This window comes from Mycteria americana, chromosome 11, assembly GCF_035582795.1.
Source record: "Mycteria americana isolate JAX WOST 10 ecotype Jacksonville Zoo and Gardens chromosome 11, USCA_MyAme_1.0, whole genome shotgun sequence".
Taxonomy (NCBI): domain Eukaryota; kingdom Metazoa; phylum Chordata; class Aves; order Ciconiiformes; family Ciconiidae; genus Mycteria; species Mycteria americana.
Window position 1 is genome coordinate 10,581,299 of NC_134375.1, and position 26,240 is coordinate 10,607,538.

Here is a 26,240-nt window from a genome sequence, read left to right on the forward strand (position 1 = left end):
GCGACTTCTCACCTGCCCATCAGGCAACGTCTCCGGGGCTTTGGAAGGGTCCTGGCGCCCTCCTCCTGCCTCCGCTTCCCCCGGCCCGGCCCGGGCCTCCGCCCCCGCCGCTGGCGCCGCTCCCGCGCTCCCGGCCCGGGCTGCGGACGCCGCGGGGCCGCTTTCCCCAGCCGGGCTCCTCGCCGCCGGGGCTTGCACCGCCCCGGGCCCCGGCCCTCCGGGCCCGGGAGGGAGCCGAGGGCCTGCAGGGCTCTGTCGCCTACGCAGGGTGTCAGTGTTGTTCCACTTCAGCACAGGGGCTGAGCTCCCGGAAAGCGAGAGGCGGGAGAGGACCGCGGCTCTGGCCGCGGATCGGCCTCTCGCATCTCTTCGGTCCCTGCGTGCACCGACCAGCCTCGGGGCTTCCTCACTCGCTGCTGTTTCCCCGGGCTGTAGGTGAGCCGGACCTGCACCCAGAGCCGGGACGTCCCCCGACGCCCTCTGCACCCCCGGGCCGGCGGGATGACCGTGAGCGGGCTGTCCAGGGCGGAGGTGCGTGCACGGCACTGGCAGGTTGCACTCCTGTAACTTTATTCTTCTGGCGGTAAGGCAACGATAGCAGCTGCCCAGCCCGAGGAGGTGCCGTGCAAGGTGGACAGCCCCACGAAACCCTCCCTCTTGTACGCTACAGCTACTGCAATGCGCATGTGCCTGTCCAGCTCGCAGACTCCTTTTTACCTCCTGAGCTGCTGTTCCTGGCCTGCTTCTTTTGCAGACAGATATGTTTTGGAAAGCAATTGGCTTTGACATGTGGCTGTGCTTCTCCTTACTCGCAAAGTCATCAAGAACTCTGCCGAGTGGGGAGCTGGGACTGCTGTACTGCCCTGAGCAACGCAGCGGGGTCAGTGCTGCGGGCACAGGCATGGGTACGGCTGCCCGACTCACCTGGGAGACATCCCAGTGCTTTGCTGGAACGCCACTGGGATGAGCTGGACCGGCAGCAACTTCTGGCTGGGATGTGGGGGGTGTTTGGTGTGAAGCAAACTGCTGACCCAGCAGTGGCTTTAGCTGCTACAGCTGAACCTTCCTGCAGTTGTGACAAAAATCTGCCTTGGGTTTAAATTGGGCTTGAATTCCTCAGTTGCCCTTTCCCGTAGGAGCAAAGCCCCTGCCACCACCTTTGGACTCGCCAGGCAAGCCTGGGGAGCAGAGGAGCAGGCCCCGCTTCGTGCAGCACAGGTAAGCAGCTTTGGGGAGACTGCGTTCTATGCACTTCTCTCGAAAGCAGCTCAGCGCAGCCCCGGGGCGGAAGGACCCCTCTTGGGCTCCGGCAGTCGCTGTAGGTTTTTCTCTCTTACTTACAAAGATGCCCAATGAGGATTTTTGAGGAACCACCCCTGAGAACTAGCTTTTAGGCTCATTTTTTCCTATGCTCATCATTTTTCTCTAGCCCCGTTGGCAGGGGAGGTAGGAGTGCCCTGCCCTGCCCGTGACACCTCCGGGGACCTGCCGCCCCAGCCACATGCGGGCAGGGCTGCTGCAGGGTGCCCCACGGGATGTGCTTCATGCACAAGTCAGTCTTTCTGCTGTGGTTTCTATTAACTGAAAATAAAAACCAGCTCAGAGCAACAGGGGTCTTAGGTCTGGAAAAATAAAGAGTGCCATTTCTAATCCTGTGAGCTGACAGGGAAGCTGTCGATTTGCAGCTTGCAGAGACACAGCAACGTTTCGAACCAGCTCTCCTTTACCCAGCCTGCTGAAGGCAAGGGTTTACACACACACACATTTATTTTAGGCCACTCTTTAATACTGACCTTATGGCTATTGCATGAAGATGTTTTTTTAGAATGCAAATCTCCTTTTCTTTTGTAATAAGAAGGATGCCAGCAGCGATTGTGTAAAAGAGGTGGGTGCTCCCAAATGGGCTCTACTTCACTTTTTTGCAGTAGGTTAAATACACTGAATGTTTCCAGCTAATTCTTTAGGAGAAGTTAAGAGTATAAACCTGTTTTGTTCACGTTGCCTCTCAGCGTGCCCCCGATGACAGAGGCGGTGGCCAGGCGAGCCCTCCTGCGCTTCGTGGCTTCCCGATGCTGCTACGGGAGCAGAGCCGCAGGAGAGCTGGCCATCCGGCAGCTGAGGCAGCTGGGGACGTACCGAGTGAGTACCTCCAGACCTGGTGTCTTGGGCACCTCTTCTGAGCGGCTGGGATAACTTCCAGTTACATAGTGACATTGGGCCATGAAGAACCATCCACTCATTAAATTAAATGGCTTTCATCCTATGTTAAATGCAGACGTACAAGTGCCTTCCAAGGAAAGTCTACCTAAGAGCTGACTACAGCCTTTTATAGCTGAAAGGTCCATCCTCCGCTGCAGGAAAGCACCACATCAGCAAAGCCCCTGGAAGCCTTCTCACAGCCTGCCTTTGGCAAAAGAGCCCTTTCCTTAGCTAAACTGCAGGAGCCTGATCTGCAGCTTGGTATTTTGAATTCAGGCAAGCACAGAGTGACCTGTAATGCCATGCATCTCCCCAGCTGTGAATTTATTCTGGTAATGTTTAATGCCACAGAAAACATGTGGACTTGGTTCCCTATTGTCGTTCCTCTCGCTGAAAATAGCTATTGTGGATTTGGTGCTTGCTGCGGTTAGTCTCTGGCTCTTGAGGCAGTCCTGGTTTGGGGAATTGGTGCCCAATAAACCAAAATGGTGGGTTCTGTGCCAGGGTTTGGTGCTGGTGCTGCCTGGTCAGCTGTCCAGGGGAGGGCTGCTGTGCCCACCCCTGCTCCCTTTTCTGGGGCTTCTTGCAGGGGATAATGAACGAGCATTGAGGAGCAGGGTGCTGGGAGTGCCCTTTGGTAGGCATTGTGGGGCAGATACTCCTTTACACTAGTGTTTGTTCCACTTCTGAGGTTATTCAGATTACTCGCAAACATTATCTGGGCCTTCCCTAAAAAAAAAGCCACAGGATTCTCCAAATAATGGCAAAACTCACTTTTGCTGTGAAAATGCCAACCCATTTTTCTTACATAAGTTGTACTCGGAGACAGAAGAGTCTGGGAATGCTCCCGAGACCCGTTATTAGCAAGTCATGGTTCAAATTTAAGTGCCTGCTTTGTGCAAGTTGTCTTTGTGGTGAGCGTGTGATTTTTCTCTTCTAGTATCGACTGGAGACGTTCAGTGAGTCGAGGTTAAGCGAGTGGGCGTTTGAGCCCTTCACCAGTAAGTGATCGCCCTGTATCCCACTGGAATGGGTCTCGTGGGATGTGCCCTACACGTTGGAGCTGGGGTCTGCAGCAGCGCTCGCCGTCCAGGGCTCGTGTGGCTCCTGGAGATGACTTGAGCCTGGTTTAACATGCATCAGGTTTATCTGATCCCTTGTGGCCATTTGCACTCTGCAGGGCCTGTGAAGCTGGGGCAAAATGCTTTCCTCTGCAGGCTTAGTTTGCTTTCCTTGCGTTGGGGGAAGTTTTGCAGCATGCTCTGGGAGCAGAGGCCGTTATTTCCCTCCCTCCGCAGCAGTAATTTCCTACCAAGTGCCACGTATACTCAAATCTTGATTTGGGATGGGCACCTGCACACAGTGGAGCTCTCTACCAACCTGCTGAGGACTGTGGGGGACCCCTGCCCCTGGCTTTTGGGTGACAGCTGATCCCAGGTGCCCGCGCTGGCCCGGGGGCTCTGCTGGGAGGGCTGGGGGGAGACGGGGGCTGTGCCGTGGTGGCAGGAGGGTGCTCTGCACCTCGGGGTGCCCGTGGCACGGGCCACGTAGGGTCAGTCCCTGGTGCGACCCCCACATGGGGATGGGGAGCGATGTTGGCCGGTCCCCAGCAGCACCAGGAGCCGGCCAGCATCTGATCACCACCTCCAGCAAGGTGGATAAGGCGCCGTCCCCTCCTGCAGAGCCCGGAGCGGCCAGACGCCCCGGGGAAGCCCCCCTGGACCCCTGGGACGTGGAGGTCGGGGCCCCCCCGCTCTTCCAGGGCCAGACGCGGCGCTGCCGGGTACCCCGCTCGGCGCTGGTCAGGGTGAGTCCGCGCTCGCTGCCAGCTGCTCTCGGGAGCCCTTCCCTGGCCGAGGGGCTCGTCGGGGCGCGGGGAGCAGCCCCCAGCCAGGGCAGTGTCCCTTCCCCGGGACCCTCAGCTCCTCGGGACGGTGACGGGCACCTCACTACGGTTCTCCTTTTCTTGGGTTTTTCCTCATTAAATGCCAGGGAAAATAGTCAGTCAAAATCCCTTCTTCCTGGTGTTTTCTTCCTCTAGAAGTTTGAGGACAAATCTTGCTGCAGCCTTTTCAAGAAACAGCACTGAATAATCTTTCCTCTTTTGTTAAATTTTTTTTCAGCATTAGCAGAACATTTGTTTGCATGACAGTTCCCATTTAGCTTTTGACAAGCTTTATAGCTGGTCAATTTATTTTACTTTTTAAGTGATATGATGAATAAAGAAAAAAAATTACTTTCTTTTGCCAGCACTACATAGACATTTGCCTTTGTTAAACAGTTATTATTTATGACTCCTTTAATGGTCATACAGCACAATTTTATGGTGTTGGATTCTGTCCCGTTAGAACCAGAATTTTATCACTGAATTTTGATGCAGGAAGAGTGCATGTGCATAATATGAGAAATCCGAAATCCCTGGGCAGCTCTGTGCATGAATAATCTTCTGATTTCAGGACTGTCACAGATGCCATGGTCACGGCCGGTCCAAGTGCGGGGTGTGCCACGGGGCAGGTCGGGTAAGGAGCTGGGAAACCTTCTGCCAGGCAGCCTGCATTTCCTATTCCTTTAAGTTTGGGCTTCATTTGTGAAATTACATCACGTGCTATCTTACTACTGTACTTATTATGAGGGTTGGAAGTCTGCATGGAAGTTCTGTTTTATTGCCCCTTTGCCACCCTGTATCCCAAACCCACTCGTGTTTGGTCCAGTTTCCAGCTGATGTTCCCGGGGTCTCCGCAGAGATGCTGAATGGGGTTATCAAAATCCTGCCCAGGTAGCAAAGACGTCTTACCCCATCATCAGTTGATAGCCTGTGTGTTACAATGGTGAGAGGGGAAGGAGGATTTGCTTCTGCATTGTTGAAATGAGGTCAGATCTTAGGCATGAAATACAGCAAACTGGTTGCTGTCTTTCAGATACGCCCAGTTCTGTATTCGGGGTTTCCAAAGGGAAGAGGAGGCTTAACCCAGGGGTGCGAGTGCAGCTACAAATCTGGCCTCCTGCCTTTATTTGTTCTTTTGCACAGATATTCCCAAAGACAGCCAAAAGATGTATTGTTATTGCACTAAAATTGCCACTTAATTAAAGTTAATCTGATTAAATAAGAATACTTAAATAAAAGTCTAGTAGTAACTGTGTTAATAAGTAAGAGTGGAAAAACACGTGTAAGAAAAAAGACATTTCAACCTAGATCGTGTGTCCAGTTTGCATCACTGGGGAGTTTGACTGGAACACCTAATTAATCCAGAGTCACAATTTATGAGCTATTTTGTACATTCTTTTCATTTGCCATGTATGTACTTGGCATATACCTGTCTCTGCAAGCCTGAGTTAGCAATTATTCTGATAACATACATAAAAGCTTTTGATTTATAAACCTGACACGTTTTTATTCTGGCAGTCACCACCTATTTTAATTCTTCGGTGTATTTGTAGACGAGGTGTGTAACGTGCAAGGGATCCCGACGGAGGCTAAAGCAGCAAAAGAGATGCCAGCTTTGTTCAGGTACAGGTCGCAAAAGGTACGATGGGCTCCTCTGCGCGCCAGTTAGTGTGGCTCTGCTCAAACCGTATTGCTTCCCTTAGGCCATGTTTGCTCACGCAACGGTATGGTTAGTGGAAACCAGTCATCCCAGTCCCACTGGCTTGGTGGAGGTTATCAGCTGAGGATCTGCCGGTAGGAGGAAAATACTGGAAGGTTGGTAGGGGAAGAAAAGCCCTTAATCCAGTCTGTGTGAGCCACAGCGGCTCCACTTGCCTGCTGCTGGCAGAGGTTACGGTGCAGAGCCGGGACGTGCTCTACATGCCCGTGTGCTTTTCTTATTTTCTACCATGAAGATCACCTAACAGATAAAGCAGTACAGCAGTAGCTTTATTCTCCAGGAAAAATGGTTAGAAATAGCCTTTTCCACCTCTGATTCTTAAATTAACTTTCATTTTAACATCTATTGTTTACTCTGCGTGGCCCACTTAGCATTCAAAACCCAGGCTGGTATCCCAAACTCATGAGATGAGCTCTTAAGCATTTGGAAAATAATAATTTTTTGGCTCTCCTTTCTTCCATATTTTTTACTTTTCTGTTGCAAGACTGTTGCATTTCTCAGCATCTCTGGGAAACCAGAGAACACTTTGGGTTTTCCAAGGAAAGCAGAGTTTCTCAGACCTTCAGGAGCTGCAGCAGAAAAGAGGCTTCGAGTCTGTGCAGGTCCATGCTGTACCTCCCGTCCTGCGTCTTGGTGGGCTGAGGTCGGCTCAGAGCACGGGAGCGGGTGGTGGGATGGGGCTGGAAGGAGCCGGCCCGGGGTGGCAGCGGCAAACTTCAGAGCTGCTCTTAGGTCCGGTTCCCGCAGCGCCCGGTCGGGGCTTGGCAGGTTTCATGGACAGCACAGCCTGGTGAGTTATTACCACCCTCTGGTTTTTCCAAACATGAAACTTAACAGGCCTAAAAATGATCTTTAAGTGACAAAAAAAGAAGGCACTGTTCTAAAACTGTTTTGTTTATGTGGCTCCATTAAGTTTAAAATAACAGAGATGGTATCGTGCATAATCATGGCAGTCATTTTAAAGCATGAATCCACTGGGGCTAATGATGGCTTGAAGAGCCTTAATGAATCAGTTGTTAACTGCTGCTAATCTGTGTTGCATTGATGCAATCAAAATGCTCCATGCATAAGCATATGCCTCCTGCATCTGTTAGAAGCACAGGCAGCAGCGTCTTCAAAGTGACACTCGCCTTCCTACCGTTGTGTGGGGAAATTGTGATTATCCTTAATTAGATGTACAAATACATTCTTTGACTAATTCCACATTTACAAATAGATTTGAGGCTGGCATTATTCATTTGTTTTTCCCAGCAAATATGCTATATCCCTTGAGTCACAGACCGGGGGGAAGATGTGTGCGTGGTGCACGTGCTATCATTGACTCCTGTACCGCTGACCCAGCTGAGCTACACAAACAGTCTGGAATAAATCGCCTTCAGGTCCGCAGGCCTCTGAAAGCGGGCAGCGTTTAAAGTCCTGTTTAAAATCCTTACTGTTGCATCCAAGGTGCAATACCTGTTCTGGCCGGGGCAGCAAGACCTGTGCAACCTGTCAGGGAGAGAAGAAGCTCCAACATTTCAAGCAGCTGGTGATAACCTGGTAAGCAGCATGGGTAGAAGTTCAGAGCTGTTACGTTTATGCCTTCTTTTACTGCAAGGCTTGGGAGCTCAGCTGCGCTCCCTGAGGGGGAGCTGAGAGAGCATTTGTTGCCTTTGGTCAGGCAGAGACAGAGGCTGAGAGGGGCAGCTTTAGTCCTTAATGATGGCAGTCTTGTCCATGGGGCGTGGTGGGAGCTGAAGTGGGTTCACGGAGGTAAAGGATTCTCCAGGGTGACACAAAAAGTCAGAAATGGAGACGGAGCGGCTGAGCCTCTGCCCGGTACGAGCTTGCACAGCCCAGACCCAGAGCCCCCGGCAGCCAGGAGCAATGCGGGGCAGTGGCCAAGCTCCTTTTTCTGGGGTTTTAGTGATGGCCCGAGGCTGCCGGCTGCCGTGCTGCTCTGGCATTTCCCATTTGGGAGCTCTAGTGCCAAAGATAACAGATGGAGCTGAAAAAGATCTTAGCTTGTGAGGTTTAGCTAAAAGCCATTACCTGCCCTGCTGGGTGCTTGCTGAGCACTTTCCCGTTTCTGTACAAAATGCCTTCGATTACCCTGTGTGAAGACCTTCATTTTTCAAAACACCATCTCTGTCCACCCTGAGAGACTGGAAATTGCCCCAGCCATGCCCGTCACGCTGGTGGGACTTCTGGGGGGCGCGGGGTCCCCAGGGCTGCACTACCCCAGACAAGCACAGCTCTGCCAGGTGAGACCTTCAGCTCCTTCGGAGGCCACCATCAGCCACTAACCATGTCCTTGTCCTACAAGTAATAGAGCAAAATGGTTCACTCTAATAGGAGCCGTGGCTTTGGAAAGGCAATAGAAGACCTCTCCTGCCACAAGGAGTTAATAGGTGTAGGAGGCCCTGAAAGCCGTCAGGCAAGGTGATCACCATGAAGGTCTGATTTCAGGATGATTTATGCAAGAGTCATCCATGGTTGTTGCATATACAAGGTTATTAAGAAACTAATGCGGGAGTGCACAAAGGTTAGGCAGGCATGACTACTGTCCTCAGAAACTGGGGAGCATTCAAGCATTGCTCAGGCAATGATTGAGCCTGGAGGTAGCTCCGTGCCCTACAGCCAGCCTCGGATCGTTCGGTTGTTTCCCCTCTCTCTTGCAGGAAGAACAATGTCTTTGAATTTGTTTCTGAGCATCATCTGAACTTCCCAGGAGAGCTGCTCAGCAAAGTCAGTGGAGAGTATATATTTAAAGATGAAAATGTGGTGGTGAGTGCGACTTCTGGGGCCAGAGGGGATCCTTCCCTGAGGGACTGTGAACGAGGGGGGATGTGAAATGGCTTTCAGCTGCGCGTCTCTGCTGCAGTGGCCAGCGGCTGCTCTGGCCGTGGCCATAACCGGTGCCCTCTCCTGCAGCAGAGCTGCCAAAGTCCTGTTCACAGGACGTGGCTTTTCCCATTTCTACAGTCAGGAGAAACGTAGGGAGCAATGGGATTATGAAATCCAGCAAAAGTGGGCCTTTTTCCATCGGCAGCCACTGGGAGGTCGCGACTTTGCTCCTCCCTGTGGGAGCACTGGGGCCAGGGAGCTCTCAGGCTGGAACAGAAATGCTTTGGCAGGAGCTGGGCTACCTGCAGGTGACCTGTGTGGTCTGACGGTGCGGCACCAGGACCAAAGCAACAAGGTGGCTTTGTGCCATTGCCTCTAGGTAGTGCAGAGCATCCTCAGCTTCCTCTGAGGAATTGAGAGTTGTTGGGTTTTCTGCCCGACAAAATGCGACCAACCCGTGCTGCAGCAGTCAGCACTCAACTGCCCCAGGTTACTTTTGGTGGCCATTGCCAGACTAGCAGAAATCCCAGCCCAGCATCATTCTCCGCAGCTTTCCAGCAATAACAGGAGACATCCAGCAGCACATCCATCCCTGGGGCTTTTTATATTGCCCCTTGCACGTTTTCCACTGCCTGCACAGTGTCAGCGCTGTCAGCTGCAGGCTTTTCAGGGAGGGGGCATGGGATGGTGGCTCCTGCCCCTTGCTGGAGCGCCTGCCTGGCATTGCCATCAACGAGCGAACCCACCTGCCTGCAGAGCCACCGGGAGCACGTCCCGCAGGCAGGAGCTGATCCTGCCAGCTTTGGAGCCAGGATCCAGCGCCGAGGTGCTGCTGCTGGCCGGGGTTGCTCGCTGGGCTGCTGTGGGGACCTGCGGGTGCAGGGCCCTTAAACAAGATGTTCGTCAATGCTGGACATCTCTTCTCCTCCAGCTCCTGTGGTACAGGGCTCCCAGAGGGAATCTGCCTCCATATACCTGCAAAAGTCTGGTGCAAAACAGTCCGAAAATGGCTGAAGCACAGTGCTCTCCTACAGCCAATGCCATCTCTGTACTGCTCAGCTTGATTTTTTTTTAAAATACGAATGCAAATGAGTGAGGATTTAACTGTGCCTTTTTATCATTTATTAGTTGTTTTGCAGTAACCTGTAGAAACTTTGGTCGTGTACCAAGACGGGGAGCTAGGCACCATCCAAGCACGGACCAGCTCTCCCCCAGAGAGCTATTACTCAGTGTCATGCCTCTGTAGTGAAGACTTTGCATCTGGTGTTGCAGGATCCCTTTGGGATTTGAATGATGTTTTAGCATCTGAGTCACTCTCCAACGAATGCTTTAGATCTGAAGTTCTATGAGCATTAAAATCAGGGGGCCTCTCGCATAAATGGCTATCACTCCTGGCTATGCAAGAAGTAGCTGCATTCATGACTAGTTCTGCTTTGCCTAGAAGCCCAGTATTTCTTCTCTAAATTGTCCACATGCTGGGGGAAACCAGAGAAGCTTTAAAAAAAACCTTTCAAATTTCACAGTGCTGCACTGCTGGAAGAAGGCGACAGCGAATCCTGTTGGGGCACAGAGTCGCTCAGTGCCAGTTTTTAGCCAAACCTGCCAGCTTGGGCACAGCTTGGGAACTCCACGGGCAGCACTAACCTCTGCCTAGAGAGGCACAGTCCATATCTTGGACACTTCTACATTTTGCTGGGGTGGGACGGACATACCTTTGGGACTTTGAGCTTAGCATTTATTCTGTTTATTTCCATTATATGCCCAGGTCTTTCCTTGCGTGTGCCAGTAACAGGTGAAATGAATATGTTTGTGCCAGACAAATAGGGTCTCTCTTTGGCGCGGTCGGGTTTATTTCTCGCAGGTGTACCCCATCATGGACTTTCCTGAGCCCGAGATCTCCCTGGCCTCGCAGCGAGCCATCGCAGAGCACAGCGCGGCGTTTGCCACGTCCTCCCGCATCCTCCAGCAGGTAAGGGGAGCCCGGAGCGGAGCCGCCTGCGTGCCCCCCCCGCCGGCTGCGCATCCCTGCGCCTGGGGCGTCAGCTAATGGTGGTTCGTTAGTGAGCTTGGTCAGACACAATAAGATGTTGAGAATAGTAACCAACTTCATTTTTTATTTAGAGGTGATCTTCAGGAAACAAAAAAGAAATTCTAATTATCAAAGAAATCTTAATTATCAAGTGAAAAACCAGGGAAATAATTTTTTAGAAATGTACTGAAAGATGTAGGCAACTGTGGTTATTATTGTTCCTTTTACCTTTTCAAAGCGCTGGCAAACATTATTTATTACCACTATTTTTATCTTAGAAGCTAATTTTGAATAAACATTAGGATTCCACTCCATCTGATTCTCACTAGAGTGTTGTAATCTCTGCTGCTGCTATTATAAATGTGATTGCAAATGCAAAAGTTTAGCTAGAACATACTGTCTTTTCACCCACAGGAAAGAGAAGGTTTCACATTAAAAATGCAAGTAAACTGAAAGACCAAAATAAACTTAAAGGGAGATGGTTTGATTTTCCATGTGGTCTGTCAAAACCAGCTCTTTGGCAAATTTCTGTCTTACAACTTAATTCCAGCCTATAATTTCCACTTCTCAGCATCAAAGGCAGTTTGTTCACTAGATTGCTGCACACCAGCCAAAGCATCCTCTAGCTGTATGGGAAAGCAGGTGCTGAAAACCTCCTGCCCTGCCAAACCCCCGGCACCATGTGGTATTTATGCCGATCCGGGCTGCCTTCTGCCGGCGCTTTCCCCACCATCGAATTTTTCATCCCCTCTGCTTGTCGTTGGCTGAAGTTCTTCCGCTTAATAATCAGCATCTTTTGGAGAAAGCTGTGGGGGAAATCTCTTCTTCTTTGCTTGCCTGACGCTATTCTGGCTTCTTACGCCCTTGGCGGTGGGTTGGAGGTAAATATCAGGACCAGAGATACCCTCTGGGGTTAGAGGGGCTGGAGCCCGGCAGGCTTTGCTGGGCTCATTGAGCTTTGTTTAAAACGGAGACTTTGCACATGTAACTGCAGCAGGCGGCGAGAGCTGGGGTGGGCGCCTGCCCCTGGGCTCCCTGCGGGCTTGGTGCCGCGCAGCGGCTCCCGGGGCTGCACCGGCTGCTCAGGAGACCTGGCCGGCTGCCCGGCACCGCTCGCCTCCCCTCCCTCTCTCACCCCACCGAGCAGCCCCGAGGGGCTGGGGTATGTCTCCGGGTTTGAGCTGGCGGCAGTCCTGGCTGATCGCAGATGAAGAATTCACCAAAACTTGGGTTTGGTTGGTGTTAGGGAAAGGCAGGAATTGCTAAACTTGTTCTGCAAAGAAAAGGAAGGAGCAAAGCAGGGCCCTCCATGAGGAGATAAGGTGCCACGGCAGCACTGATACCAGCCTATCTCCTGTAATTCAGCCATGAATAATAATTACCAGATAAGTGGAGATGAAAGCAGCTTCCTTCCCCCTCAGCCGGGGAAGGGAGCAGAGCAGCAGGGGTTAAATCTGCAGCAATTTCTGCTGCAGTAACACAGCACAGTGCGGCCCGTCACCGACATCTTTTCCTGCTTCCAAGGGACAGAGGTGAAGTGTGTCCACAAAGGTGATTCACCGCCAAGGGCAGTGTTTGCCGGTGCACATCCAGGCTCCCGTGGCTCCCCGTGTTCCCGGGGCAAGGACAGGGAACCGCGTTCACACACAGACCTCAACCCCGCGTGAGGCGGGGGCATACCGAGGGCTGGAAACAAGGGCTTTAAGGATTTAAGGAATTCGCTTCAATAGCTACAAATGCAGTAAAAGTGGTCTAGTATGCAAGGGCCAAAACATGCTAGCTCCATGCTAGCTGCAGCTAGGGGAATTTTTGATGGCTGTAGTGATGGGCTGGCGGGTCTCCATCAGATTTTCTTCCCCCTTCACAAAGCAGCAGCTCCCTCAGACCTGCGAGGCTTGTGGCTAAAAGTTGGGGCTTTTTTCCTCTCCACATGTGTTGGTCTAAAGCGAGATACAGCGTCTGCTCCAAACTGCTTATTTAATTTGAGCTTTTCCTTTCCTTTCTCAGCGTCAAACAATTGAGCTAATCCCCATCACAGAAGTTCACTACCAGTATTCAGGGAAGCCTTACCTCTACTACATCTATGGGCTCGAGAACAAGGTGTATGCGCTGGACTACCCCGAGAGGTGCTGCTGCGGCTGCACCGTCGTCTGAGACTCGGTGCTGGGAGAAAGGCACAGTTAGGGCAGCGGTCACCCGGCGAAGCCCCGGCGCCTGCGGGGACTCGGGGATGCTCCAGGACCTTTCCCACCAGGGTGCTGGAGGCGTGCTTGCGTCTGCATCACAGGACTGCAAACGAAATGGAGAAGGGGAAGAAAACCGTGATGCCACTCCCTCCAAACCACTTCGATCTCAGAGCCGGGGCCAGCTCCAGGCCTCCCGCTGGGCACAGGATCAGGCCTTTGGGGAAAGATCTCCCCCCGTGGATGCTTTCCGTTCTTGTTGCAATGCTGTATCATTAAAGTGATGCGTATTGACAGAGACATTTTCAGTCCAGCTCTGCGGTTTATGGCTGGTGCCTTTCTTTCCCTGGTTTATTTGTCAGTTTTCCTGAGCTGCTACATAATCTGTAATGATATACTTCAAAATCTATCCAATTAGCAAATCTAACTTTAAAGGATTTCATTTTAAAATACCCAGTAACATCATCTGAGGGGTGGTTGGACCACTATGAAAATTATTGTCTAAGAATAAAGGGCTCTTGTGGCACGTGCCGCGTGCGACGCCCTCGGCGGTTGCAGGGATGGGGAGAGCAGGGGGTCGCGGGGGGAGAGGACGTGGGGTCACCCCTGTGCCTGTGGGCTGGGGGGACGAGCTCTGCAGCTGGGGACGGCACCCGCTCCCGGGCCTCGCCCACACAAGGGGTGTTGGCTCGAGTGCCCGCAGGAGGCAGCTCTCCGCGCCTCCTCCTTCGCTCTTTCTATTTTATCGCCAATCTTGCAACCTTTATCTCGGAAAAGCTCGCAGGAGCACCTCAGCTTGCTTCGGGTTTAAGGCTAATTTAATTTAAGTGCAAACACTTGTGTTTGCAGCAGAGAGCTGGAGGAGGTGAAGCAAACAGACCGTAAAAAGTTCAGAAATGTGCCAGCAAACAGAAAGACACCAACACGCATATGTAGAAGCAAACCAAACCACCCTCCTCTCCCCCCCATGATTTTTCACATAGTTCCGGTGCTGTTTGGGGCCTAACGGAGGGGTTTTGCGTGGGTGGCACTGGCAGCCCCCAACAGACTGCTGCGTCCAAGGGGGATGTGCTCGCCTGCAGCCCGGCACTGCTGTCTGTCGCTGGCGTGCCAGCTGGGCCAGGGGGTTATCTCAGCAAAACCCGCACGGCAGAAACGCTGCCCGAGGGGCCGGGAAATTTTTAAAAGATAAAGACCCATACGTCAGCTTGAACAGGGATTGCGAGGGGTGAGAGTAAGGAAAAAACGACTGGGGAAAGACATTTAGCGGCTGACAAATTTTAAACAAATGAAAATTACTTTGTAAAGGGAGTGTTTTCTAATGCTGTTTCTAAAATGAAAAAAACCATGCGGTTTCTGCTAACGTGTAAGCAGAGAGGATGAGAGGGAGAGAGGAGCTTTCCTGATCTTGCTGTGGGGGGAGAGACACGGGCAGCAGCTGCCCTCCTGGCGCAGAGCGACGGTCCCCGTGTCGGCCCCGGCGCAGAGCCCTGCTCTCCTGCACGGGCCCCGGCACCGCGGCTGCCCCCCGGGCGGGGGTGTTGGGGGTGTCAGACCAGAGCCGGTTTCCGCCCATCACCGACCCAGTTCTACCGGGGGATTTTGCAAGCAGAGCACCATGCGGGCGTGCTCCGAGGCTCCGTTTGGGCGGGAGGCTGAGCCCCACAGGCAAAGGGCTTTCGTGCTCACTGGAAGGGAGCCGCAGGGAAGCGTGGCCGGTGCACCGCCGCTGCAGCCTGCTCTGCCGCGGGCTGGCGTGGCTCTGCGGGGCCGCCGCGCGCTCTCCAGCAAAAGGGAACGCAGGCGCTAAGGGCCTTCTTATCAAAACACATATTTTAAAGGGTTTTTTGATGGCTAATGCTGGACTGGCTCTTTACCCTACGCATGCCCATGTAAGCGTGCCCCAGCGCAACACCCAAACTGTTCCTAACAAAAGTTTGTTCAATCTTTAGAAATCCACAAGGATGTCACTTCTTTTTTTTTTTTGGCAAACCCTTCACTTCAGAGTTTCGAGACTCCGGAGCACAAAGGAGGTAAGAGCAGGTTTCCCTAGACAGCACTGCAGAATGCACATGCAAAGGTGCTCCTTCCCATATATACATATGTAAGTATATGTAAGACTGTGTGTGTGTACGTACTTACATACAGATATATATGCATTTTCTATAGCCAGGCACAGCGGAGCAGGCCAGCGGGGCACATAAATCAAGCAGGCTGCCTGCCCGGCAGTGACAGATTGCTTTCGGCAGATGGATCTAATGCAGTTTTAGTCTGGCTTTACTCGGGTTAAACAAGTCTCTAACCTGCGTAAGGCTGAAAAATGACCCGAGGAGCTGATCCCGCGGCTCATTGTACCGGCTGGCCCGTGCAGCACGGTATCGCTGCTGGGGTCCCCTGGAAAGAGCTGCAGGACCGGAGGAACCACCGGCCGCGGTCACGCAGAGCCCACGCCGCTCACCCGCGGGAGCTCTGTTGCAGCCTCTGCAGCGGCAGCCAGGGCTTGGTTTTGTCTTGTTTGAAGGGCTGAACCCGGACGAGAGCTGAGCTGCAGCCCCCTCCTCCCATCACGGCTCCTGCACCCCCAGAGCCCATTCAGCTTGCAGCTGGGCAGCGAAACCCCTGGGGAGACCTAAACTGCTGCACATCAGCATAGAAATGGGTATGACTTGGTGCACGCACAGAAGGTAAATTGTTGAGAAGAACAACAACGAAAGAGAGCACGTAAAGGGCTGGAAATGGCTCCCATGTGTCAGGCAGTTAGGGCTGGCAGGGGAGAAGGGGGGTAAGGAGGTGCAGGGGTGCCCAGCCCCCGGGATGCTGCGGGGCGCAGGGGCTGGGACCGGCAGAGCGGGCGGCAGCCGGTCTGGCTCCCTGGGCAAGCCGCCCTGGCCTACGGTGACCAGGCCAGCAGCCAAATGCAACCGGCAGCCATCCCCAGGCAGGGTCCCGTCCTCTGCGGAGGGCTGGACCTGAGGCTGTCGGAGGGTACCTTGCCATTTGAGAAAACCACACGGCAAAGAGGAAAGAAAGGAGGGTGGTTTTCTCCTGAGCCACCAACTGAGAGGGACCAGACGGTTTGGATAAGCTTTAGAAGCAATCCAAATAGCCTAAATAATCATCGGGCCAGATTCCTTCTGGACTGAGCAGTTGCTAGTGGTTGTTCAGAAACAAATACAAACCCCACTTCGCTCTCATCGAGTCATTCTTGAAGCACGAGATGATAAACTTCATCCTCTCTGCTGCTGCTGCCAGGGTGGAAGGGGCCAAAGAGTGGTCTCTTAACAAACAGCACCCTGATCCCGCCGTGGCAGCCGCCGGGCAGAGGGACGGCTGGTCGGACATCCTCCGTCTGCAGCATCCTCCTGCCCTGCCCCGCGCTGTCCCAGTCCCACCGGGGCCACTCACCGCAGGAGCGCTCTCGGGGCCTTGGGTGCTCTGGTTTCTGCTGAATGCTCAAACCTGCCTGGGTTCCCGTGCTCGAGGAAACGCTGCGGCCACCGATGTCTTACGTGGGCACGGGAGGGGGGCAGTGGGAGCAGCCGGAGGCAGGGGGGCCGCCAGCCCTTCCCGCCCCCACATGCTGGGCTTCTGTCCCTGTGCTAAACCGTTACCAGCCAAGGCGGGACGAGCATCCCTGGACGGAGGCACACGTGGGAATTAGGGACTGACACCCAGTGCCGGGTGCTGCCTCCCCCCGTGACGGCCTTGGGGTGGGAGTCCTGCCATTCCTGGCATTTTTTTAATAGAACTTCAACTATATTTAGATCAAAAATAAATACATTCTTGGCTTGAGCCCACTTTTCAATGCCTGATGAATGAGCAGGACCTCTTTCACAGGAAACTATAAAATTCCTGGGGTGATGGCTTGCCTCTGGCGGGGCGAAGGGAAGCAGAGGTCTGCGCTCCCGCTCCGCCTGCCAGCCTGTGCTCAGTGTCTTCACTAGCAGAGAGGACTGGTCATTCCTGTTATTAATAACTGCACTACTATGTTTATTATTAATGCTGCATGGGAACGAGAAAAGAAACTTGATGGTGCTGAAATCCTTATCGTGTGTTTTAAAGAAAGTGAAGCTTTGTAAGGCCCTGCTGGGGCCAACGCACAGTATCCCGAGCAGGGGCTTGGGACAGTGGAGCAGAGGCACCCTGGCCTGGCTGCACCGTCAGAGATGCTGTTTGGGGACAGTGCCTGAGCGTGGCCGTTTTCTGCCATCTGTTCCCCTCATGTTCTCCAACACCATAACTAGGGATGTTCGGGGGCCTTGGCTAGTCCCTTAATATCTCTTTATGGACTTGCTGCCCAGGAATTTGTCCAGCCTGCTCCTGAGTGCACCCTCCCGGAGTGCCTGTGCCCGGGGTAACAAATGCCACGGACGCAGGCTGCAGCTCGAGCACAACTGTATGTTTGCTTAAATTGTTATTTCCGTCGCTGCAGCGTGTGCCTGGGTAACCTCTTGCTGGGGGCCTCATCTGCAGTGAAGGGAGCAAACTCTGCTGGGCACGTCCAAAGTTTCCCACCACTCCCCTGCCCCCTGAGTCTTTGAGGGTTTATAAAACAAGTTCAGTCTTTTGACACAACAGCCCCTAAATGCAATTGCATCCAATAAATATGATAAACTGGTCACAGAGGCCATGCTTTCAGCTCATACTCTTCTGTTCTTGGTGGCAGAGGAGCGCAGCTTCATAGAAGACAGGAGGCGGATGGATTCCCGGTGGGTTTGGCTGGGCTCCCCCCCGGACCCTCTCCCTCCAGCCCCCCTCCGCAGCCCCGTCCTCCCCCAGGGCCCTGAGCACACTGGGGCAACCCAAACACCTCCTCCATGCCAGGAGGGATGAAGTCTTGCTCCGAAGCCTACCGGCTTCCCGCCGGCTCCCCTGTGCTGCCCAGGTCCCCTGCAGCCCCCGGGGCCACCGGTGCCTGCTCCAGCCCGGGAGCTGCAGGCAGCAGCGTGGGGTGCAGGGGGAAGGAGCTGCCCGCTCCCCTTCCCCACTTCTTCAACTCGGTTTAGCTTCCTCCATGTGTTTTTGCTTCTAGCACCTTTAAAATAACATTTCTGCTATCTGCTAGGGCATGTTAATTGCTTTATGTTGAAAAGCCAAAATCATACTGAAGAAACTCTTCAAAAACCAGTATCTTCCCAGGAAAAAAGATTCTCACTGCACTGATCTGTCCATCTATCTTAGCACCGAGATTCTTCACATACTGACCTCCTGACACGGCCTGCTTTTGTGGAGAAAACTGCTCTGAATTAGGCTGGTTTTTCTCTCATCTTTCTGGGTCCTGGAAGGTTTTTTCCAGTGTCTGAGGCTGTGCGGGGCTCTCGTGCTCTCAACATGGTAAAATCATATCTGTATTTTGCTCTTGCTAATCATCAGTCAAACTCCCATTTTAGGACATATTTTCACTAAAATGCTGCCTTATTTGGCTTTTTCCTCTCTGCGATTCCGGTGACATCACCCACCAAGCAGTCGATTCAAACGGCTATCGCCCCAGCGAGTCCCTGCGCAGCAGAACAGGGAGCCGCTGTGCCGGGGCGAGGTGGGGGGCGCGGGGCCAGCGTCCCCTCCCGGCAGGGACCTGGGGACGGCAGGCCGTGAGCCGCAAACCCAGCCTGAGCGGCGGCGGGGTCTGTGTTTGAAGGGAGCTTTAAACCTTCCTCCTCAGCACGGAGACTGGGACGCACTGGGGCTCTGCTGCTGGCATGTGGCCGGTGTGCCAAATCCTGCCCGGGCACCCGGGCACGTTGAAGTGAAAATCTACCCCCAAGCCACCCGCTGAGCCCCCTCTTACACACATCTCTGTCATACACGCTGTTACAGAACGTGCATGGAGACGTGGGTACCACGTAAGCGCCACCTCTCGCGGCAGAGCCGGCAGCTCGGCTGGGCCGCAGCAGCGCCCGGCGATGGCGAGGCAGCTCCAGCCCCGCGGGCTGCAGCCAGCTGGGTTTTTTCCACGTCGGTAGTTTTCCTCTCCCTGCCCACCCTGCGGCCGTGGCTGATCTGGCAGTAATATTTACTGGTGACGACACCAAGCAAATTGGTGGCAGCTCTGCAGTAAATTAGAGGTGCTATTTCCTCCGGTACAAGCCAGACATCTTTTGCCCTCAGAATAACAATAAACCAGCTTCACAGCTTACACGAAGGTTTCTGTTCTAAATCCTGCTCCTACTGTCCTGGTTTTGGCTGGGATAGAGTTCATTTTCTTCCTAGTAGCTGGTATAGTGCTGTGGTTTGGATTTCAGTATGAGAATAATGTTGATAACACGCTGATGTTTTGGCTGTTGCTGAGTAGTGCTTACACTGGTCAAGGACTTTTCAGCTTCCCATGCTCTGCCGGGTGCACAAGGAGCTGGGAGGGGGCACAGCCAAACTGGCCCAAGGGCTATTCCATACCATAGGGCGTCATGCCCAGTATAGACACTGGGGGAGTTGGCCGGGGACAGCGATCGCTGCTCGGGGACGGGCTGGGCATCGGTCAGCGGGTGGTGAGAGGTTTCACTGTTTTTTTTTCCCGTGGGTTTTGTTCTTCTCTCGCTCTCTTGTTGTTTTCCTTCTCATTACAATTTATTATTACTATTATTATTTTGTTCCAATTATTAAACTGTTCTTATCTCAACCCATGAGTTTTCTTACTTTTGCTCTTCTGATTCTCTTCCCCATCCCACCGGGGAGGAGGGCGAGCGAGCGGCTGGGTGGGGCTTGGTTGCCGACTGGGGCTAAACCACCACGGCTGTTTACTGAATAATCCACACATACGACATCGGACTGTTTCCAGCCTCGTCAGAAGATCACCCACTGGGGTTTTCTTTCGCTGTCCCGCTCACAAAGCATCGTAGCCTGTGACCACTCAGCAGCTGGTTGTTCTTGCCCGGCAGCTCTGGCTGGAAGGGGAACACCAGCCCTGACAAACGTGTGACAATAAGACCAGTGTCTTAATTGTCATTTACCCCGGGGAAAGAGGCGTTCTTCCACTGGGACAGGCTAAGAAACTGCTACCAAAGTCCTGCCATCGCGTCTTGCAGGCAGTGGGGCTGCTCCTCCATGCCACGCTCTACTGCCTGGCAGACCCGACACCGCGCCGGGGCGGCTGCCTGCCCAACGCCGGGCACGGCACGGCTGGGGTGGTGCGGGACAACTGGCTTTATTTCCCTGGGATGCCTTGGCACAACTGGCTTTATTTCCCTGCTCTGGAACTTTCTTCTTGCCATGTCAGAAATTCACAGCCCAACTCTCTAAGTCTCCTTTTGGCTGAAACCCCACTATAAAAAAATCCTGTGCCAAGAGCTAATTAGAAATAAAAAGATTAATTTTGAAAAATAAGATGAAGTGGGATATTTCTGGGTTAGGGATATTTCCTGATTGCATAAACCCAAACAAAACAAAACTCGCATATTAATGACTCCTAAGAGATAAACCAATTTATTTTGCTACATTTAAGAATTAATCTGAGTCATTTTATTACAAGAAGTGGTTTTGCCAGCTTGTGCTGCCAGTATTTCTGGCAATAAAATGGCTGAGGACTGTTTAGTTTGGGACGTCCATCGCCACCGGCTGGGACCTGGCAGCCGGGGCCACGGTCGCACAGTGCCCATCCCTCACGGATGCTCCTTCACTCCCGCCCCAGGAAACCCTATTTTTCAGTGCCATGTACCTTGTGGGTGATGAAACGGCTCAGGGAGGCATCCTGGGGGGAAGGGAGCAGGACAACCTTGGGGGCAGCTTTTGGGTGGGGACGTGGGAGCTGCTGCAGGTGCCAGTGGGGGGGTGCATCTCCGGGCGCCCCTCGTGTCCCTGCCACCGGAGCGCGAACAGGACCCTGCCAGGGAGACAACAAAGAAGATAAACCACATTTTCCAGTGTAAGCTGCTCTATTTATAATGAGAACCTAGAGAGTGGAAGAACATAAAAAAAATCCATATTTCAGGCAATATTCATGAAGCAGCAGCAAGAATTGTGGTAATCCCTTTGGTAACTCCAGGGGTGTTGGAGCCCCCTTGACTTCTTGCGTCTATTTTTGACATGGAACAGCTCAGATGGTGAAGACATCAGATAGCCATGCTCGCCCTGCTTTATGAAGAACAAGGAAATACATCTCCCACGCGGGAAGGGAAGGAAAAAAGCCCTTACAAGTGAATGCAAGGGTCAGCGCAGGAAACCCTGTCACCGTCTCCCTCCCCAGGAAGCATCTCTGCGTGCAAACGCGCTCTGGGGCTGGGGCTGGGGCTGGCTGGGGCCGGGGCTGGGGCCGGGGCTGGGGCCGGGGCTGGGGCTGGGGCCGGGGCTGGGACTGGGGCTGGGGCCGGGGCTGGGGCTGGGGCTGGGGCCGGGGCTGGGGCTGGGGCCGGGGCTGGGGCCGGGGCTGGGGCTGGCTGGGGCCGGGGCTGGGGCCGGGGCTGGGGCCGGGACTGGGGCTGGGGCTGGGGCTGGGGCTGGCTAGGGCTGGCTGGGGCCGGGGCTGGGGCTGGGGCTGGGGCCGGGGCTGGCTGGGGCCGGGGCTGGGGCTGGCTGGGGCTGGCTGGGTCGCTGTTCAAAGCCAGGCAAAGCGCCGGGCAGCACAGCAGCACACCGGTCAGGGCAGTTCCCCAGCAAGGGAGCCTCCTCCAGAATAAGCCGGGCTCCACGGAGGGTACCGCAGCTCGCCTGGGCTGTTTTATTTCTAAGGAGATGCTAAAGATACTCGGCGTGCACTGGCGCGGTGAGCGGGCGCAGGCAGGGGAGAGCAGCACGGGTGGTTTGTCCGCTGCAGCAGACTGCTCGAGCAATGGTTTCCCTGCCAGGGGTTAGAGCAGGGTGCTGAACACGGGTCGCTGTTTAGGAAACAAATATGCGGAGCCCTGCTGCTGTGTAGTTCAAGCCCTTGTAGCAAAATATTAGTTGTAGGCTTGCAGTTCCTGGGGAGCACCAGGTATGCGCGGCTGGCTTGCCCGGCCGGCTCCGTTTGCCTGGGAGGGCAGAGACATCCTCTGCAGAGCCACCGAGACCACAAGGCGTTCTCCACCACGCCTGCTAAATCAGAGGAAAGCAACAGAAAGACCTAATCTTTAATACTGTGCAAGGCAAACACACATTAGACACTTTCTGTAACCGACTGAAATGCAGCATTATTGGGCCTTTTTTTTTTTTTCACTCCTGGCCATGTTACTCCATTTCCCCGGCCAGATGACATGTTTATTTGCCTGAGCTGTAGCTGGGAGCTTATACAGTCTTATCATCGTCAAAGCACAGACTAGCCGAGAAGTGATTTTATCTTTTGCTCTCTGCTATTTTTGCTCCTTCAGAGCTGCCCTTGCAATAGAAGAGTAATTAGTAATTGGGCAGCAGCTCAAAAGAGGTTGTGTGATCATCTGTGGACCTCTTTGCTTTCCCAGACAAGCAAATGTTTCCAACTCTTTATTTTGTGTAGTTCTTGGGTTCAAAATTACTACGAATTAGTTACAGGGCTTGCTATCATGAAGGAGTAAGTTTTTAAGGACGAGAAAATACATTAATTGGTTCAGGCACTAAGAACATATGAAATAAATTGAATTTCATTTTGGGATTAAAGAGGAAAATCTAGGGAGGCTCCAAGACAAATTTGAGAAAACATGATAGCTGCAGTTAATTGAAGTGTTTCAACCACATTTTTTTCTTAACCGTTTGAAATTTGTTTTCCCAGAATCAGGATCTCTCACAGAGAGCTGTGATTTGGGCTCACATCACTTTACATTTGATACTCCAAAACTAAGTGGAATTTCGCATTCTGCTACAGTTAAATGCAGTGCCAGGGTACGTTGACTACTGTCAGCTTTTTATTTTTACAGGGGTTTTCTGCTTGTTCTCTTCCTTTCCAGTTCTCCGCTGACTTTTTCCCAGCTGAACAACCTGGCGGCAGTGCTGGCACAGGGACGCAGACCCCACTCCGGCGACTGACCCGGCTCCCTGGGGCAGGGGATGCTGCAGGGGCTGGGCGGGGGCCGGGAGCACCCAGGGCTCCGGGAGCAGCCAGGGCACCGGGAGCAAGCACCCAGGGCACCGGGAGCACCCAGGGCACCGCTTCTGCCGGGCCAGGGGAGGCAGGCACAAGCGTTTGAACTGCTTGGACCACCGTGCCTTTGATCCAGCAATCACGGCTCCGGCTTCTTTGTTTCCGTTTGTTTTGAATTCACAGGAAAACAGTAGCGCCCAGATGTCCTGAGCGGGGCCAGCGGCACCCAGCAGCACCCACCCCGCAGCGGGTGCTGGGAGCGTTTTTGTAGCCTCATGCGGCACTGGGAGGCCGGATCCAAAGCCCCGCGCGGCTGCAAACGGTTGGACACATGCCGTGGTGGTGGCAGCCGCTGCACCGGGTCGTTTCGTCGTTCCTCTGCTCCCAGCTGCTCCCACCTCAGGTCCTACCAGAGAGCGGTATAATTTCAGTGACGTTTCACCACTGCTTTCAGCTGTGGCTGGTGCACTTGCGGACATTACCAAGGAAAGATTTATGAGCTGTATGAAATTATAATAAAAATTTCTATTTTATTCTAAGCCACTTGAAGGAAAAGAACTCCTTTCTGCATTAAAACAAACAGAACAAAGGAAACGCTGGGATTGCGTTCATCCTTGGAGGCACACGGTGTAACAGCACGCCTATAAAGTTAATGCAAAACGAGGAACCTGCCTCTGGAGCAGGCCTTGGCAGGTTGCAAATTCTGCTTTATGCAGTAAATCATAAAAAAACCCCTTTCATCACTATTACTGACATTTGCTCAGCTGACATTAAAAATTGCAGTTAAAAATGAGAAAGTTGAAATCCAGCTGAAAGTTACCTGCAGCCCTGGAACTGCTATTAACGGTTGTGCGGTTGCAGTGCTGTTTCTTACGAAAAGTGTAAGAGCAACAACTGCACACCATTGTGCTTGAGCCAGACTTGAAGGATAAGTTGCGTGAAATAGTAACATCTGATGAAATATGGTCTAAGCTGGACCCCATCGGTGGTACCCATAAACTCACCAGCAATCTTCAGTGCTGGGCAATGGGGCTGGGTTGGGTGCAGTTACCTGCACAAAGTTTGTACGATGCCCAGCCCTGAGGGGCTCTTTACGATGAGCGCAGGCGGAGCCGACGGCTGAGCACTGCAGTAGATCCCTGCCAGCCGTGCTCAGACCTGGGCACCGAAGCCCGGCAGGCGCCTGCCCTTGGCAGCCTCCAAAAACTCCGCTGTGGCCAAACGCAGCCCCCCGGCTCAGGACAGAGGGGCTGGGGCTGGCCGTGCTCTCCTCTTCCACCGCTGTCCCACCACTCTTTCTGGGCTTTTTGTGATAACCATACACAGCACCTCTCTTTTTCCTCGTTTTCATGCAGATACCGGTTGCCTTTCACCCATTTGGGACGGTTGGCCTCTGCATGCATACTCAGAATTATCTTTGTATGCAAATATGGATGTAAGCGATGAGGCAGGGAAAAGGCTTAAATTAATCAATGTTTCAGCCATGCAAAGGAAAGCAGAAGCATTACCGTTGTTGGCTTACAGGAAAAGGCGTCGATGAGCAAACGCCAAGCAGAACCCTAAACCACCAGTGAAGGGCAAGCAGGAGGTGAGAGGACCCTGGTGAGATCTTCCAGCATCACCCCTGTAACGTGGAGATCAGGGTGAAAGGCAGACCAGCCCCTGGTGGCTTCCCATACCCCCGCGGGGACCCACAGGTGACCCGGGACCACCGTGGTTAGAAAGCCCACCTGCAGAGCTCGGGGTGGCCCTTGGAGCGGGGTGGCTGGAGGAGGAGCCAGCAGAGCTGGAGGCTTCTGGGGTTCGGGCAGAACCCAGGAAAAGCTATTTGCAGCTGTCTCGGGTGGATTTTCGCTAAAAGCACCCAAAACAACAAGAAGACTAAAGATCTCGTACTCTGAGTGAGGGGCTGGTGTTCCTGCACAGATGTTGCACCCTCTGCTTTCTGCCGGCCGGGAGCGGGCTGCGCGAGCAAGCTGCGGGCTCTCTGTAGGGTCTGTGATTAGCATTTAATACTGAGAGGCTCGTTGCCTGAGGCCACAGTCAGCCCTTTGAAAATATATTTTATCGGAGGCCCAAAGCAATGCAACAGCTTCCTGTTACAACCAAATGCATCTGGTTTGGGTTTTCGGATTTATCCCCTGATCCCTGCCATAAGGGGCTGGTGCTTTGCCAGCCCATTGTTTCTCAGTTGGAAACAGATGGTATGGGCTAAAAATTTGATTGCGTTCAAAACCGATCCAAAGTATTTAATGTCAACCTGCTGGCCAGATGCGTTTTTAGAGGTCTGCCCTTCCGCCACCTGAGCGCCCTGTCCCCTGGGCGGTGGCCGCACCGTGGGCCCGGGGACAAGGCGCACGACAGACGCGTGCACAGGCTCACGCCAGCAGGACCCATCCCCACCCCTGGTCTGACCTTGCGTTCCCAGGGCAGACGGACCCCGCGTTTGAAGTCCATAAACCCCAGTTCCATGCTAGAACTGTTTAATTTTCCAGACCCTGAATTACCCCTGCCTGGAGTTTTTCTTCAAACTAAGCAAAATCAAGAACCAAAGGTGATCCGAGAACTTAATTCTGATGGAAAGCTTACTCCTTCTTGGAAGAGGATAATAGATTAATACTCACTTTCATGGCAGCCTTTCTAAGTCACATTTTTGGTGACTAAGAAACCATAAAGAACAACTACTTCAGGGAAGACACATTTATCCTGATACAACGTTTTCATCCAAATTGATCGAAACTTAGCTGTAGAGATTTGCAGGAGCTACTGATACTTCAGAATTTGTCCTGATTTAAAAAAAAAAAAACCCAACACAACTTTTTTCCTCAGGAAACAGCATTTGTAGGACAACCCTTGAATAATCCTGGCTTTCTTTTGGTGAAAGATCCTGGGGCAAATTTTTGGTGCTGTAAATAGATACTCTTCCCTGAATCCTCTGTGCTTTGCCATGAAGAGTGTTGACTACAGTCTCCATCTCTCCAAGGCTTGTGCTTGCAACAGCCCTGACTCTTTCTCCAGGCTGTTATTCAGCCTCCAAAACCTGGTGCCAGAATTCTTCACTCCAGGCAGAGCGGGCCAGGTTTTGCCTGCCGCTACTCAACTGGCTGCAGCAAGTTTCCACAGGGGAACGCGACCCAGTGAGTTTAATCAAAGGGTACTTTCATACTCCTTCAAAGCGTAGACGTAAGTCACACGAGGGACTGTTGACTGGGGTATGATCACCAGAAATCTGATGCAAAAATCTAAATGCCATCCCTTGCTGAAGTGTTTAAAGCCAGAGCAAGAAAGAAAATTAATATAAAAGAAAGAAAGTTTTCCTCTTGAAGATTTAAGAGTAGGCTGCAGCCTCAGATAGATCAGTTACATTCAAACTGCCCATAGGGTATGAAAGATAAAAGGACACCATTTCTGGAAAAAGTAAAACAAAAGAAAAG

General features: G+C 52.9%; 1 protein-coding gene across 1 annotated transcript; it reads left to right on the plus strand.

Annotated features, from left to right (window-relative positions):
• Window positions 1-93: 93 nt before the first annotated feature.
• Window positions 94-13,307, plus strand: SSUH2 (ssu-2 homolog). The gene is made up of 11 exons (XM_075514209.1): window positions 94-507; window positions 1,137-1,218; window positions 2,010-2,139; window positions 3,140-3,200; window positions 3,882-4,006; window positions 4,656-4,718; window positions 5,638-5,723; window positions 7,251-7,343; window positions 8,465-8,570; window positions 10,492-10,599; window positions 12,667-13,307. Exons 3-11 carry the CDS (start codon window positions 2,020-2,022, stop codon window positions 12,811-12,813), a joined length of 909 nt encoding a protein of 302 aa, XP_075370324.1. The 5' UTR covers window positions 94-507; window positions 1,137-1,218; window positions 2,010-2,019; the 3' UTR covers window positions 12,814-13,307.
• The last annotated feature ends 12,933 nt before the right edge of the window (window positions 13,308-26,240 follow it).

What these genes read in the sequence shown, in the direction of transcription:
- SSUH2 (XM_075514209.1), top strand. Translation starts at nt 2,020, where the DNA reads ATGACAGAGGCGGTGGCCAGGCGAGCCCTCCTGCGCTTCGTGGCTTCC. An exon ending in GGCGTTTGAGCCCTTCACCA is followed by an intron (nt 3,201 to 3,881) that starts GTAAGTGATCGC and finishes CCCCTCCTGCAG; the next exon opens with AGCCCGGAGCGGCCAGACGC. An exon ending in CCCGCTCGGCGCTGGTCAGG is followed by an intron (nt 4,007 to 4,655) that starts GTGAGTCCGCGC and finishes TTCTGATTTCAG; the next exon opens with GACTGTCACAGATGCCATGG.